Source organism: Typopeltis vanoorti, chromosome 6 (genome assembly GCF_054136105.1).
Source record: "Typopeltis vanoorti isolate ZY-2024b chromosome 6, IOZ_Tvanoo_1.0, whole genome shotgun sequence".
NCBI classification, from domain to species: domain Eukaryota; kingdom Metazoa; phylum Arthropoda; class Arachnida; order Uropygi; family Thelyphonidae; genus Typopeltis; species Typopeltis vanoorti.
In genome coordinates, this window is record NC_143554.1 from 108,139,060 (window position 1) to 108,157,066 (window position 18,007).

Consider the following 18,007-nt stretch of genomic DNA (forward strand, 5'->3'; position numbering starts at 1 on the left):
AGGGTTTTTCCTCCTGGAAACTCAGGTTTTTCATCCAGCATACAGACATATCGGCCCTTTAGAACAAACGCAATTTACAGACAAAAATACTAGCTGTGGTGGTGGTTGTGGGCAGTAGATGGCGTTGATGTAGTGGACATGGAGTGTTGTATAGTAGGTGTCCTCCCGCGATGAGTCTTCGGACTCCTTGGAGGTGTCACAAATAATAATAATAATAATAATAAATCTTTCCTGGAACTATTTCTTAACTTTCTGAGTCCATGCAGAGTACCAAGTTTTCTATCTCTGGATGAGCAAATCAATATTTTCTCCAGATTTTGCCATACAATATCTAAGATTTGGTTGCTATTTTCAACTCGTATTTCCTTTGCACTTTTCCGTATAATATTTGTTGGAATCTATAGGTCACATTCAAGACTTATTCAACTTTGACTATTTTAAGAATTTTTAGAACATATTTCTTGTTTCAATGGGATAATCATCTTTATCCTTGTCAACAACAGATTGTGATCTCTTCCTCTTTCAAATCCTCTGCACACTCTCAAACTGTGAAAACATCACTATCAATAAGGTGATACTGATAGATGTTCAACTATTAATTGTCATTGTCACTTCTGTATATCAAAACACTGTGCTACCTTCTACTTTTTTTGACACACAAGAAAAATCTACATAATTTTCACTCTCCATATAAATGTATGCAATTTTTTATGCTGAAATGTGGTATCAGTATTATCTAGTGTATGTTCCAAGCAGAAATGTAGCCTGTATTTACCATAATTATTAGCTTACTGTAAATTTTTCCAGCATTCATATATGTCCAGCATTCATTTCCCATTCTGCTGTTCAGGTCTCTAACAAGAACTAGCTTTTCCTTCTCTTTAAATCAGTTATCATCTGTAATGAATTAAAAAATTCCTTGTTATTCCTTCTGCAGGACCATAAGCTCAAACAAGTCCAATTTCCTATTTTGAAAGAGTAAATTTCTTATTCTGAAATCTGCACACACATCGCTGTACTTGAAATGGACTTCGTTCAAAAAGTTCACTGTGCGAGATGAATACTGTATTTATTATACTGGAACCTTCTGTGATGAGACCATAAGCACAAACAAGTGTCATTGTCCAATTTCTCATTTTGAAATTTGCACACATTACTCGAAATGATTTCCATTCGAGAAGTACAATTTCACGTTTCATGTCAATACCATAGCTATATTCTCCTTTCCCTGAAACACTGATCTTTGGCACTTGAATAAATTGTCTTATTACTTATAAGGATCACAACTGTTTTAGTCTTCTTAGTCTCCATAACACCAATTATGCAGAAATAACTTATCATTGATTTACAAAATACATATCATAAAGAACAAATGTAAGATCAATAAAATTATAAAAACGTTTCGCACATGGATGCAAAAGTAATATGCAATCTAACATCTCACATTCATATCAGGACTCAAATGTTGAAAGACAGTTTGTTGCATATGATTTAAATGTCATTCATTTATAATGAAATGTTAGTCATTACTGTAATAGGTAAATAAAAGAAAAAATTTCAAGATTTACCAAAATCAATACAATATTTTCTAGTGAAATCTTGAATTTTTCTAATAGATACTGACGATCCTGATATGGAAGTCGAGGTACTTGTCTTCTTATAACATCTATATTTACAATATGTGGAACTTCTTGTGGGTTTATATTATCTGTATCATCACACAGCAGGAGAGGTGGAAGGTTGGGCTCTGGCATATACCTGTAATCTTGAAAGACCTCTTTATCTCTAAGGGAAATTGTGTACCTGGAAAAAATTACTATAATGTTATTGATTATTATATACTAATCCCTCCCATCAATTTCCTGATACATACTCTCAAGAGGTGCACAGGGTATTAGTATTATGCTACATTTTTTTAAAATATATATATGTGTGTGTGTGTGTAACTTCCATCTATGAAAGATTACTGCAAACCTATATAACATTTGTACCATGGGTGGGCAGGATTTTTTTTTCTATTTTTATTAATTTTATATATATTTCATATTTTTATTTATTTTTTACCTGGTTCTGGCAAGGCTGCTCTACAGACCAAACAGAATTTTTTCAAGCCATTTCAGGCCTCCAATAAATGGGGTGGTAGTCTCACACCAGGCAATGAAATTCATTTCTCACCTAAAGACAATTACAAACATCATGCTCATGGCAGGATTTGAACCTGCAGCCTGGTGTGAGAGAGGATACATTAACTACTAGGCCAGCATGATTAGGTGTACAATATTACTAATTTCCTGTCAGTTTTTCTCCAAATATCAAATATATGTCAGGACTCTAATGCTGACAAATCATATATTTCAGTCTTCTAAGACACTAACTCATCACAGTTCCAGTTCTCACTTTTGTGAATCTTTCTCTTGCTCTATTTTCTTTTTCTAAACTTTTATGTATTTTAACCCTTTTTTTTTTTTTTTTCTATTATCGTCGAGCATGAGACAACTGCTCAGCTTACTGGAAGTCTGAACTGGCTTGAAAACAGTTCCACATTTAGTCTCTAGAGCAAGGTTTCCAGATTATGAAAAAAAATAATAATAATGGGTATACAAAGAATATATAAAATTAATAAAAATAGAAAAAATCATTAGCACACCTAGAGTACTAATGTAGTATAGTAATTCTTGTACGTAAGCTTATAAGGTGGCTTACATATCAAGTTCCTTGCAATTGTAAACTATCTTACTGCAGCCAAACAGGAAGGAAAGCCAATATTAGGATATCTGAACATGAGGTTTTCCACTAATACAGCCATTTAGTGTAATGTTTTCATAATTTGTAACTTAATATTTATATTATATTGTTTATTATGTTACTTTTTTAACTCAATGTATTTCCCCTCTTACTTTGTTATTTTCATGGTTGCTTGAGATAGTACAAAATGCCTATATGCTCTAATCTCTAACTCATGTATAATACTATTATTTAACTTTAGTCCTTTCGTAATTTACTTAGCTTACTCCCCACTTTTAATGCTCTCACACGTGCTAGTATCATAGACTGAGGAAAAGATTAAGGATTTTGGCCGGGGCAAAATCCTTAATCTACGTTGCTATAATTCAAATGTATTAATCTTTAAAAATTTATTTTTGTTAACGACTGTGCCATTAAGGATCGTGTAAAAGAATTTTCTATCTTTCCTTTACATACAAGAGAATATTTTAGATAAGGACTTATATTAACTCTTAAATCAATTTTATCTCAAGCAACTTTGAATTTCTAAGTCATGGCTTTTACTTTACTTAGGTCAACACTGGTTTGGTTAATTTTTTTATGAGACAGTGCATTGGCTAACAAAGATCAGGCAAGCTATTAACAAAACCAAACATGTTTATTTTTAACTTAGACAATTTATATACAAAAGAAATGGGACATATCACATGCCTGATTCTTCACACATTCATTAAAACAATTCACTTAAAGCATTAGACAAAGAAATTATTTACACTCAACTTATTAGACACGTGGATAGATTTTTGCATACTCAACCTTACTCTCTATCTTAATAAATAAGGCACAATTATACTCAACGTGTGCTAAGCATTAGGACAAGCAAAATTCAAGATTACAATATCCTATTACACATTCAAACTGACTTTTGGCTTTCTGACCTCTTTAACACATTATGCCATTAGTTAAACAGAATCAACATCTATCGTCTGTACTCACAATCTAGGCTATTAACATAAAGCAATCTACTTACAAGCTCACTATATCATTGTACAATCCTGAATCCAAAAGGGTTAAGGGTGAATTCCGCTGGTTCCTTTCTTAAACTTGCGATCAGCTGTGGTCGGGCACTATCCGATGGTAGTCGTCTGGCGACTACCATCGGATAGTGGTAGTCACCAGACGACTCCCTTTCCTCCCTTGTAACAGTACTGCATTTCTTCAGTGATTTCAAGAACTGGTTACAGCTGCGACAAATCGACATGCACGCATGGATCGGTACATTCATCAAAGAATTTTACAGAAGGATATCTTGAAATACAGCCTTTTCTGCCAATGAACTCCCCATGATCTGCAGAACTACTGCTCGCGAGACCCCGACTCTTCCCATCCTCGAAAAGCTTGCCACAGGAACAAAAAAATAAGAGAGAGAGAGCTTTTGCCCCTCAATCTCCACCTTTTATATCATTTGCTGTCCCTTGGCCTTCCTTCCAAAACTTCCTGGATTTACTGGAAGCGCCCTTATCATCCACACTTATGTTACGTTTTGGCAGCAAAACTCGTATAATACGGTGACCTTTGAGACTGTTGTTGACTTTCAGTTTACTAGCCTAATCATGTCTGATCTTTTTAGTTACAATTGCTTGTGATTCTACATTCAGTTATTTTAACATTATATTACAAAATTTATTATTTTGCAGTAGATTATATACACTTTTCAATTATAAGTATTCTACGCCCATGTAAAATCGATATAGGTAAACATATTTATATTTTTCATCACAAGAGATTTTACATCAGAACTTGCTGACCATGCTTTGGACACCCACCAGAGGATACGCTGGAAGAAGGACACTCTATTACACTACAGCAAACACAAATATGAAAGATGTTTATCAAATCTGCCTCAGCTTTGAAAAACTTTCCAAACTTCAACAAATTTGGGTGCATGAGACTGCCCCAAATTTGGGAAGCATACATTTTAAGAACATCAGTCCAATGGCCAAGACAACCCAATTTAGGACTCTAGGCCTGGTTTCTGTTAACTTTATTCAGCCTCCTTTGCTCAGTGTTAGTGCCTGTGTGCATATATCATTGCAAAAAACAATGATATGTGCACATTGTTTTTTGTGATCCCTGATGATAGCAATGTAATGTTGCCAAAATATAGGAAAGTATTAATTAAAGTTTTTTTTATAATTAATACTGTAGTATACGTTGCCATGTCCTGAAAAAATTAAAAACTAATGTAGTATAGGTTACAACCTTTTGTGGGTGGGAGACATAAAAATGTATGTTTATGGCAACCAAGTCTGAAATATCAATGTACTGTAATAATTAACATTATTACAGTACAATGTCTCTGTACTGTAATAATTAATATTATTACAATACAATGTCTCTGTAATGCAGGCACTGCATAGGAAATGTGCAATATTTGACCCCTGCAGTCAAATATATGCATCACAGAACCTTGCATATCCACTTCACCAACATCTGTGGCCTAAACTCTGAACTTAAAAGTGTCCACTACCACCTTCAGTCTACCAAATCCCACCTACTCTTCCTGACAGAAACTCAAATCTCACCTCCCCTGTACTATTTATAGCAACCTTCCAAACTACACACTCAAACATCCTTTCGACCGAAGGGTGGCGTCATACAACCAATCTGAAATACCTTGCCAGAGAGCACCCAACCTAGAATCACCCAACTCTGATCTTTGGTTGAAAATATCCCTTCCCCATTCAGTCAAATTCATCTGCTGTCTCTATCACTCCCCTAATGCAACCAACCACTTTGAGCTCTTTAATTTCCTCTCCTTAAAAATTGATTTTCTCTAGTCCCACTTTCCCAACAGTGAAATCATCCTCCTAGGAGATTTTAATGTCCACAATACCAACTGGCTTTCCTCCTCCAGTTGTAGAGGAGGAAAGCCAGTTGATAGCATCATCTCTTGTAGGCAGAGATGCTGAAACATTTGCCATCATTAATGACCTTACACAACTTGTTCAGATGCCAACAGAATACCATATAACCCAAACCACTCCCCCAAACATCCTAGATCTCTTCCTCACCAATAACTCTTCCAAATATACAGTGAATGTAGTGGGCCCTCTAGGTAATTCCGACACAATCTAATTCTCATCCCCCCCCCCATGCAACAATGCTTACACAGCCGCTCTCATACAAGAGTAGTTTGGCATTATAGCAGTGCTAAGTGGGACAGCCTCGGCGACTTCAATGCCTCATTCCCGTGGTTGGACTATTGCAGTCTTCCAATCCAAACATATGCACTAAACTTATCACCAAAGTAATCCTGACATGATCCCCTTGTTGATCCCCAACAAGGATCAACTTTTCCTATTTCATTATGTCAGTTGCTTTTTCTAAAGCCTCAAAAAATTCCTCCACTTCTATCTTAATAGAACCTTCTGTGGGACCATAGGCATCAATAAGTCTCATTGTCCAATTACCCATTCTGATATTTGCCCACATCACTCTACTTGAGACTGCCTGCCATTCAAGAAGATTAACCTCATATTTAGTGTTGAATACAATGGCTACTCCTTCTTTTCCTTGATTGTCATTGCCTGAATATAACATTTTGTATTCATTGCACAGAAAGATCTCACCTGTTTTTGTCTTTTTTGTTTCAGTCACCCCTATTATGTCGATCTGGTACTTATCCAATTCCCCGAATTATTAGTAAATTTGAATTTACTAATAATTCAAATTTACTTTTGAATAGCACTGTGACTGTAGAAAGTTTCAGTTAGGACTTTTCAGTAGTTTGTTAGAGTGAGCAAGTTTATTTAAAGGCTTAATATAGTGAGAGCAGATGCATAAATAAAAAATAAAAATAAAATAAAGTCTTACTTTTTATCTGAATCATATTTTCTCGTTTCATTTATTACTTGTGAACCATTTTCTAATAATTCAATCTGCCGATTTATTTCATAATCTGAAAATGAAAACAAATATAAAATATAAAATACAGATAAAAATATGTAACACAGATCATGCAGACAAACAAAATTTCTTAGCACCTGAATGGGAAACAAATTTTTATATATATATAATCTGGGTGTTTAAGACAAACTTAAAAAAAACCCAAAAGAATCAATAACTAACTCTTATTTAGAAGTATTGGTTAAGTGTTAATAAACTATTTAATCACCAACTAGTTTCACTGGCTATTGCTGTCAGCATCTTCAGGGTACAAATAAGACAGGCAAAGTAAATTACAAGCTAGATATTATCTGACAATTCTAATTCTCTACAACCAACCACATTCCAGTATTTGTAGGTTTTCTATAAACAGATAAGATGATACTGTTATTTTCTTGTTTCTTTATTATGATGTCCAGGAATGGAAGTTATTTGTCCTTTTCAAGTTTGAGTGTGAATTTGATAGTATGGTGGAACGAATTGATTTTGTTTAGGCAATCCAATAGCTCTTCCTTTTTGTGGTTCCATATGATAAAGATGTCATCTACATATCTAAACCATGCTGTAGGTTTTGGGTTAATCTGAGATAAGATTTTAGTTTCAAGATCTTCCATAAATAGGTCAGCACAAGAGGGTGAGAGGGGACTACCCACGGCCAATCTGGTTAATTGTTTGTAAATGTTTTTCTTCCATATGAAATAGTTAGAAGTTAAACAGCGACTAAACAACGAAGTGATGACTTCAACTACTGAAATGTTGGTAAACAGGGAAGTAACATCAAGGCTAGCAAGTATATCATCTTCAGAGATAGGGATTTTTTAATTTTTCTAAAATGTTGAGAGTTTTTAATATAAGTATCTGAGTTATGGATGTGTTGTTGTAGAATTTTGGCTAGATGTTTAGACAGTAAATAAGTTGGAGAATTGTTTCCATTTACAATGGGCAGTAATGGGGAGCCATCCTTGTGCACTTTTGGAATGCCGTACAGTCTAGGAGTTAGAGGATGCATAGATTTTAACTTTTTAATTAAATCTGTAGGCCAGTTTGTCAAATTTTTGCCAGGATGACAAACTGGCCTACAGATTTCATTAAAAAGTTAAAATCTATGCATCCCCTAACTCCTAGACTGTACAGCATTCCAAAAGTGCACAAGGATGGCTCCCCAGGATGACATCTATACATCCTCTTACTCCTAAACTGTACGGCAAAATTAAAGATGCCGGACTTGATGTTGTATGAGTGCAAATTTTGAAGTGTCCTGGCTCCTCTTCTTTGGGATCGTTTTCGTTCTCCAAGACAACCATAACCTCTTCAAGAAACTTCTTCTTATACAACCTCTTGCAGGCAACAATGACTCCCTGGTCTATCTATAGGCTGTAAAATGGTGTTTGGAGGAAGGAAGATACATTTTATTCTTCCATTCTTACTAACCAACTTCTCAGCATTAGGATGGGCTGATGCATTATCAAGAAGTAAAACAGCTTTTATATCTTTAGGAGAGATTTTCAGGACCTCTTCTTGGTAGTTTTGCACTCCAGGTATGAAGTGATTGAAAAATCGGAAAAAAGTCACTTGTAAACCAGACATTCCTTGAGCTGGAATAGATGGCAGGAAACTGGCTCACAGCATTCTTCAAAATGCGACGCTTTTGTGCTCTTCTGACTACCATCGGCATTAAAGTAGGGCTTTAATGTACTCCTTATTTGCAGCAAGGCGTGCTAATCTGATATTTGTTTGCAAGGTATTTTCAGGAACAGCACAATAGAACAGGCCAGTCTCATCTGTACTGTAAACTTGAGACAAAATAAGACCCTCAGATTCAATGACTTCATTGATGTATTTTCTGAAGGGCTCAACTTGTTCAATATCAGCGCTCGGTGCTTCACCACATGTTTGCCTGTTTGTAGTGCCATGGCGTTTACGAAAGCACCAAAGCCATCCATCACTCACCTGTAACTGTATGCCCATGTGCTGTGCCAGTTTTTCAGCAGCTGACCTTAGTTCAACACCACGAACAACAACACTACTAGACCGCTGCTGAACAAACCACTTGTAAACTCCTCCTTCTAAATTCCTATGCTTGGCCAACTTCACATTTCTTATCTGCCACAGTGAAACCAATTTTGGAGCTCTCAACACTATATTTAGCAAAAACTGAATAAGTTTATCTTTATTCTTGCATATGTTCTAAACTGTTTGGTTTTTCACCCTGTAAAGTTCACAAACATGAGCAACAGATGCACCACTTTCCAACTTACTTATTAACTCAAGCTTCTGTGCTATCGTCAAGTTTACTCGTTTTCTTTTAACCCCAGATATATTACCTGATATTAATAATGATTAACGGTTTAACTAAAAATTACTCTGGCAACAGCCTAAACACCACGTGTTTTGCGCTTCCAATGCTACTGATGCTATGCTACCGAACCAAAGCAAACGCACACAAGTGAACTATTATGAGTATGCACAAAATATCACAAATATATGTGAATGTATCCGAGGACGCAATTTATAAAAACTGCTGATTGCTTCCGATTAACCATCATATTATTTATTTTTTATCAATTATTTCATTATCTTTAATTATTTGTCAAGTTATGTCCATTAAATCCAAAGTCCAGTGAATTGAGGTCCGTTAAATCAAGAGTTTACTGTATATATGAAATATATTTCTATTCATATTCATATAATTTATATGAAAATATAAATTATATATATATATAATTTTAAACCATTTAGCAGAAATTGAATATATAAGACAAACTCAAAAAAACCAAAACAATCTTTGATTCTTCTTGTTACAAGAGGAATAATCTTAATATGGGTTTTTTCAATTGGTGAGTTAGCCGATCTCATACAGAGGTAACAGTTTTTTCTCCCAGAAACTGGTTTATCATCCTGCATACAGACAAATCAACCTCAAAGAACATATGCAATTTACAGACAAAAAATGCTAGTGGTGGAAGTGGGCAGTAAATGGCATCGGTGATGGTAGTGGCAGTTTGCTATAGTTGATAGATTAAGTATGTAGATGGAGAGATGTAAAGTATATGCCCTCCCTTGATGAGTCTTTGATTCCTTGGAGGTGTCACATAATAATAATAATATAATATAATTCAGATCTTTTCAACAAAATGGCAAATGTCACACAATGCTCTTGCAATTGAGCTATAATAAATAATAAAAGTATCTAAAAAAGTTTAAAGCAGTTCTTTTGGTTGCTTACCTTAGTTTTAAAATATGAATAATGTTTATGGATCTGAGAGCTGGGTCAGAAGTAAAACACTTGACCAAAGACTAGAGACCGCAGATATGAGAGTCCTGAGAAAGATTAGAGGCGTGAACAGATGGCATCAATGGCAATATCATATTAAAAATGAGGATATTAGGAAAGAACTTGACATTGTCAGCATCCAGGAATGCGTTAGCAGAGCTAATCTCAGATGGTATGGTCACCTAAATAGAATGGGAGAGGAAAGATTAGCAAAACAAGTGTTCTCTGCCAGGTTGACAGGAAAACGACCCAGAGGAAGACCAAGATATAGGTGGATTGATACGGTACAAAGTGCCTTAGACGATAGAAATATAAGATCTGATAATGTTGGAGTCTTGACAAGTAACAGACTGATTTGGAGGAAAATTGTAGATAGGAAGTTAGTAATGATGTAATTTTTTCATGTAGTACTGTCATATCCTGTACACCCCTTGAGGGTACATGGCAGGAATTTGATGATGAAGATGATGATGAGTTTGATAAGCATATTAATTAATCAAATCAATGAACTTTATGGATTCAAACTGTTTTTAATAAATTCTCATGAAAAATCAATTTAATCTAAATTCAGCTAATTTACTCTAAATTTGAAATAATACTGATATAATGTAGTAATAAGGCCTAAATGTTAGATGGATAGGGCAAATATAAATTTTACACAGAGTAATTATATTATATATATTAATTAGCATAATCACAAATTAAATTGTTATTTTAATATAATACCAATATATCCTGATAATTAAATATTTTAGAGGTGATTGACTTTTTCTAAATACAAAATTTGTCTAGTAGAAAAATCATACAAAAATACAAAACTTCGAAAGCAATTAATCTGTGCAAAAAAAAGTTAACAAAGCCTAACTTAAAAATCACCAAAAAAATGATTTACACTCAAATATCAACTGCACAAGTTGATAATTGAATGTAACAGTATGGTGAAAAATTGTAAGTTCCATTCCAAGATTTTCTGTTAAATACAATTGAACTTGGCTATAATGAGCACACCAGGAGAATGACAAGGTTCCTCATTATAACCATTACTCACTATATCAATGCCATTAAATTTACCGCTTATTTTTTAAATTCTCAATAACTCGATAAAAAAAACAGATAAAAAATGGTTTAGTAAATTTTTCTGCTCAAGTCTTCAAGATCAGGCCATCTATTGAGAATCATGCACTTCCTTGTGTAGTGAACATGATATTTGTAAGCTTGCATTTTTTAAATATTTTTTTTTGTCTCAGTTATTTTGTTTTCCAGTACTAATATGTAATCATCTTTATTCTTCGGCGATTGTTGATACTGTTAAAGAAGACATAGGAATCTTTTTACACACTCCAAAATTTTTTTGTATCACATTCTAACTCACGAATAATTTCAACTTTTTCGCAAACCAAAAGGCATGTTTCCAATGGAAGGATTCGTTTTTAATGGATTTTGCAGTCATGATAGTTTTTGGGTAAAGCAAGGGAGGAGGGCTTGAGGGGAAATGCTACGTCATTTTAAGCTATACAGATTATAATAAAAAAATGATCACCCTTCTTAAAGACAGATCCACCTACTAAATTACGACACCACCTACCCACACACACAGATCACACCCATCCATAGACTGATAAAAAATGTCACTTCCTGACCAGTAGATGTGACTAACAAACTAAAACCCTAGATGTTCTATGAATTGGATTCTGTGAATGATATTTTCAATAGTGGAAAGCAGCAGATGTACACTGATTTGCCTCACATGCTGTTATTTTATCTTTTAAGGTTGCTAAATCAGGAACACGTCCTTCATACAACATGCGTTTCAGATGGCCCACAACCAAAAGTCACAGGGGTTGGGATTAGGCAAACGAGGTGGCTATGCTGTGAGAAATGCATAACTAATCACTCCGTATTCTGTAATGTGTTTTTTTGTAACATTTGCTGTATCAGCAATCCAATGTGAGGTGGTGCTCCATCCTGCATGAATATTGTAAAGTTAAGGCATCTTCACTGCTGCAGTTGTGGAACAACAAAGTTTAGCAGCATCTCTCAATACCTAACAGCAAAGACAGTACAAGTCACTGGTCCTTGTTGAGTGAAGTTCTTCAAAAAAGTACAGAACGATAATAAATGATGAAATGAAACCACACTGCACTGTGACTTGTGGTGAGTGTAAAGGGGCCTGATGGAACACAAGAGTTATTTATAGTCTAAATGTGGTAATTGTGAGAGCTAACACTACTGTTCAGATAAAAATGTGCCTCATCACTCCACGAGATCTTCCATGGCCATGCATCATCCACCTCCATTCAAGCTAAGAACGTCAGGGCAAACTGCAGTGGAGTTTCTGCATCACTATGAAACAAAGTTTGAGTATGGGAGATCTTGTAGAGGAAAAGCCTCAGCATTTGACACAAGATTTTCACACAGTTGGGTATGGCATGTCCAGTTGCCTTGATAATGCCCAAGCACTGTTAGACCCTTGTGAATTATTCATTCCGTGTTCTATGACAGCAGTTGCAACTTCGTCAACTTGTTGAAGAATAATCTATTTGCACCCTTGTCCTGGCCTCACTGTTAAAGATCCACTATTTTCAAATCGTAAAATCATTTTTCTAAGATTTGTTATTGTCATTGGACCTTTTCTCCTATCCTTCAAATGCCGGAATTCTCGAAACAAGGCATTAGTGTTAATGTACTGTTAGTAAAGCTTGACTAGAAACACACATTCTGGTAAGAGATCCATAGCGCTTCAATCTTATCAAAATGATGCAAATCCATTCTGGTCTTCCTTATATCCACCAACTGACAAGTTGGTGGATAAGGAAAACCTACTAATAAACTCAATGTTTAGTGAGATTATGCAAATATCATGGCATTATAGTGCCAAAGTCCCCTGGCGGCAGAATTTTGTACTATTTTTTATCTTCTGTAAATAAAAATCCCATATATGTACCAGAGTGTACTACACCAAGTTTGGTTGAATTTCAAATACATTTTTCACTACAGGGCTCTGAACACCTCCTCTTTAATTATGACCATCCTGTATATTTTACACATAATAGATAAACCATACAAAGAAAATGGAAAATGCTATAATTAAAATTAAAAGCAGTGTGTCAAATAAAAAATGTGAGAGAAATAAAAGCTATACTTACCTACAGCTTTTGCAATAAAGCGCAAACTATTTATATTTTTAACTTCTGTTCTAATTCCCCATGGTTCTCCAGGTTTATTGACTGATACATTGGCATCTACTCTTAAAGCACCTTCTGAAAATTAAACCAAAATAACTTCTATTAAGTAAAATTTCACACACATGCACACACACACACACAGTATATTAAGATTAGAGTAAGTTGAAATTTAAGTTAGAAAAACTACTTTGTCAGAGTAGCTTGCACAAACACTAGAATTCTAAATTTTAAAAGCGAAGATAGGACACACTTCAAAAGTGAAGCACAGGTGCCTCACTTTTGAAGTGCATCCTGTCTTTCTTTTGATACAGAGACTCCAGGTTTTGGTACATTATTATTAGTTGTTTGTAAAACATTAAATTGAAAGAAAAGGGTTGAAGTTTAAAAAGAGATGGTGAAGATTATCATTTACATTTTAAGAAATATGATAGATAGATAGACAGAGAGAGATGAACTAATATACATAACATTTATGACTTATTATTTTGATTCATCTTTTGAATGTAGTTAACGGTCTACCTCCCTCAACGATGTCCATGTAATGTTGGTGAAATATATTTGAATTTTTGCATAAATTCTATATAATTTTTGTTATGCATAAGCCATGAAACTTGCTTTAATAATTTATTTAGTTGTTTACCTTGGTCACTAAGGCATATTCATGAGCACAAACATATTCATTAGGCATATGCATTCAGGAAGGCAAATGCTGACTTAGCACTTGTCTACAGGTGCAGGGATGGGATCTTACTGAAGGTCTCAAGTTGATGATGATAGTCTTCTAGACTTTTGGTAATATGAGACTTGTTTCTTTAGAATTTTTCAAAATCTAAACAAATATAGTTGCTTTGCATGTATTTGCATATGAAGTGATTTGTTCTCAAAGCCTAAACAATACAGCTTAAAGTTAGCAGCAAAGTTAGGGGGGGGGGCACTCTATTCCACACATCTAACTGTCTCTCTTACTACTTAATTCTCCTACTACAGTATTTTTTGTCTGTAAATTAAAGGTGTTCAGAAGACTGATTTGCCTGTATATAGGATGAATATTTATAATATTTATAATATTATTTAACACGTTCGCTGCCAACTACGAGTATACTCGTAGTTCGTATATGAGCTTCACAAGCCAACTACGAGTATACTCGTATGTCGATTTACCGACCTCCTATGCCAAACACGAGTTATCCCTTTGTATAATTACCTTAATTTGGACCCTTGGATTCTGAATAATGCGGAGAGCATGTCTGGGGGCTTGGTAGAAGAGAAATAATTTCAACTAAAATATAGTATATTGTGTATGTGCCTCAGATGCCAACTATGAGTATACTCGTAGTTCGTATATGAGCTTCACAAGCCAACTACGAGTATACTCGTATGTTGATTACCAACCTCGTATGCCAAGCGTGAGTTAATCCGTCGTATAACACGTAATTTGTATATCAATTTAAACTAGTAAAATCAATAAAAATAAAAACCAATCAATGAAATAAAAAAGCACTCAGTAAAATAAAAAAAAAACAATTTATTCAAATTAAGAATGGTACATTTTAAAACACTTTTCCACGCACAATGATGCTTTTTCCTGGCAAACAGACAATAATAACGTGTTTCGCGTCTACGTTTGTTTCTTGTACAGACACGGCATGGCTTTGTCGGTTGATTCTTTTTTCCTGTTGGTGGTAAAATTTCCAAATAATGAAAATCCCGATTCCTCCTGATATTCTCTGATGCTGTAAGTTCATCCATCCCAACAAAAATTGAGATAAATTTATCTCTAAATTTTAATGCAGACATTGCATTTCCAGTAATCATGTTATAAAATTTATGCGCATTTTGAATGTATACCTCAAAAATGCGTATTGCCAATTTCTTTGGCCATCTAATTGTCTTTCGTAAGGTGGAATAGTATGAAAGCATTTGATCAGAAAGATCGGTGCCTGACATACCCAAATTATAATCCCTTCTTCAGAAAAGAAAAGTTCAACTAACCTTTTGATACTGAAATTTCTAGTGTCAATTTTAAAACCTGCAGTTTCAACAAAGTCAAATTGTGGGGGCTCCTCTTCTGAATTTTCCCAATAAGTTGATGTTGATGCATTTGGCTGGTTGCTATCTTCATCTTCAAAAGTTTCTTCATCATCGGAGTCACCGCTAGAGTCGTCTGTAGGATCATCTTCGGAATCGGAACCAAATATTTCATGAAATTCATCATCGCTCATATTAGCATAAGCTTCCACTTCTATATCAGTAAGTTTTCTTTTACTGGTCATGGCGAAATTGAAGGTTCTTAGAGACTAGAAACTAAAACTGAACTAGATGCAATAAACACTGTCATCAGCGCATGAAATATATAGCTGGAAGTGATACGAGATTACTCGTAGTTGGCGTATGAAACAAAATTCTGTCTGATAAGCCGGCTACGAGATTACTCGTAGTGACCTTGAAGACGCGAAAAGCGCTTGGCGTGCGGGAATAAACTATGACTGAGTAGCGTGGCAGCGAACGTGTTAAATATATCCTGTTAACCTTGATTGCATTTACATCATCAAATTCCTGACATGTACCCTTGAGGGTACATTGTTGTGTCCCAATTTACAATTGTTAGGCTTTCAACTATCCTTACATGTGAAACTCTACTTGTCTTTATCCAAATCTTATCTATATACGAGATATCACCAAAATACAAATATTCAAGCTTCTAGTGTCCCTAAATATTTATTTTATACTGCGCCTTTCAGGACGTTTAGTTTAAGATATAAAATTCAAAAACAAGGAACAATTACCAAAATATGTCTGAGTGTGAAACTAATATGCAGTCATGACCTTTATCTCGTAACTTCGCAAATCCCCCCCACCCCCGGCATGCTTAGATTCGTGCATTGTTACAAGTGGTGCATTGAGCGGCAATCTCAGCAACTGTATTTTCAATGAACAAAAGTTTATTGAACTCTTAAACATGGTACAATTCATTCTTTATCAAAAATAAAACTCAATTCAATACTAAGAATATATAATACAAATTTTCACTAGCTAAACACAAGTATTAGGTTAAGATCCTACATGAGAATTGTGATCATATCGCCATAACAGATTCTATACATACAAACATGTATAATCCTAGAACTAGATGATCCATTGTCTAACCTCTTACTGGTTTGATCACACTATAATTCTGTATTTTCTAGGACATATATAATCAGTTCCTCTAATTTTCTCACTAAGACAATATGGATTAAAATTATCCTTTCGCTGAGCTAATACACACTTTTGACCTTTAAAACTCTCTTAATTAAAATACACTGTACATGCATAAATCTCTAGGCACATGAATACGTATTAATTAATAGTAACAAGCTCATTTTTATTCTAGTTTGACATGTACTAAAGTCCTAGTATAATTCTCATTAATCCTTTCAACTGTTCAGTAATTGAACAATGACTACAGTTACATATGATTTGAATTGACACGAGATTTTACATACCTTTTATGCTTGAGTCTTCTACACTGGTCTCTACCTCTTTCCGATATTTTACCTTCCTAGGACGAACTCTTCTATAACTTATCACTCCTAAGTTCCTTTGGCACTAAGATGGGCTTTCATAATCTTTACCTTATATTCTTCAATCAAGGACATATATAGGATCATCTATTCTATGGCTGCGAAATTTACCACGTGGGCACCGACTTCTTTATAGAATTTTCTTTCTCTCGTTATGATCACTGGACAATGAAACACGCTGACATTATCTTCTCTCTTTTTAACTAAACAGCATCCCTCATTTCTTACAATAGGAACACGGAATCGAAATTCCGCACACTTTATTTCCTTATTGTGTCGGACGGAGAAAACTCCTAACTCGTCACTCAGGAAAACCGCGTGAGACCTATACGAAGACTCGTGAAGAAAACTCTCAGGAAAAAAGCCTCGGGGGGGGGGGGGGTGTTCTTAACCCTTTTATACAATGACCTGGCACCTTCTTCAATTTCTTTTCTTCCCACCTTACTGGAGTCGATATCACTGCCCTATTAGAGTGGCGTTTTTCTGCCAAAACATCATGCGGTCCATGTGCACGCGACTGACATGTGACGAAGTCTCAATTCAGAAATTATGACCTTGAGCTTTGGTTTTTGTTTAAGCTAATCTCTATGTCATTTATACTACTAAATTAATCCCCTTTCCAAAATTTTCCAAGAATTAACTCGAATCTTTAATCTCTTATTTCAAGTGTAAAAACTAGCCTCTCACATACAAAATCCTATGACTAATCTTCTTTGCTTTACTTAACCTTATTTTATCATATTATCATACAACTGTAATAAAATTCCTTCTTTTTTTTTTTTTTTTTCAACAAACAATTTCAGCTATATTTTTCACTTGAATGCAAGCATATTTATCTTTCCTTTCATTTTTTGTATTCGTTACTTTCAAAGGATCTTAATGATATCTGCTTAGGGACAAACTTGCTTACTTAATTATCTATACAGGGTTTTTATTTCTTCTCTTGTTACATCATGATAACTGAAATTTTCACATTCTTAGGTTATCAGGGTGTAACAACATGTCAGGAATGATACTACTATATGAAAAATTTACATCATTACTAATTTCCTATATACAATTTTCCTCCAAATCAATCTGTTACCTGTCAAGACTCCAATATTACCCAACAAATAAAAAATTGAAACTTTTTACTGTATCAATCCACCTATATCTTGGTCTTCCTCTGGGTCTTTTTCCTGCCAACCTGGCAGAGAAAACTTGTTTTCTTCATTTCAACTTCTTTCATCTCCAATTCTGTTTAAGTGACCATACCACCTGAGATTAGCTCTACTAACACATTCCTGGATGCTAATAATGTAAAGTTCTTTCCT

The 18,007-nt window shown here is 34.6% G+C and overlaps 1 protein-coding gene across 2 annotated transcripts in view; it reads right to left on the reverse strand.

Annotated features, from left to right (window-relative positions):
* Nucleotides 1-18,007, reverse strand: part of LOC150105785 (glutamyl-tRNA(Gln) amidotransferase subunit B, mitochondrial-like) — a 119,116-nt gene that overhangs the window by 47,692 nt on the left and 53,417 nt on the right. For both annotated transcript variants that reach the window (XM_090393587.1, XM_090393588.1), the window contains exons 6-8: nt 13,093-13,206; nt 6,601-6,685; nt 1,569-1,803 (exon numbers count right to left, since the gene is read on the reverse strand). In XM_090393587.1, coding sequence (XP_090249713.1) covers nt 1,569-1,803; nt 6,601-6,685; nt 13,093-13,206 — 434 coding nt within the window. The remainder of the gene's footprint in view (nt 1-1,568; nt 1,804-6,600; nt 6,686-13,092; nt 13,207-18,007) is intronic.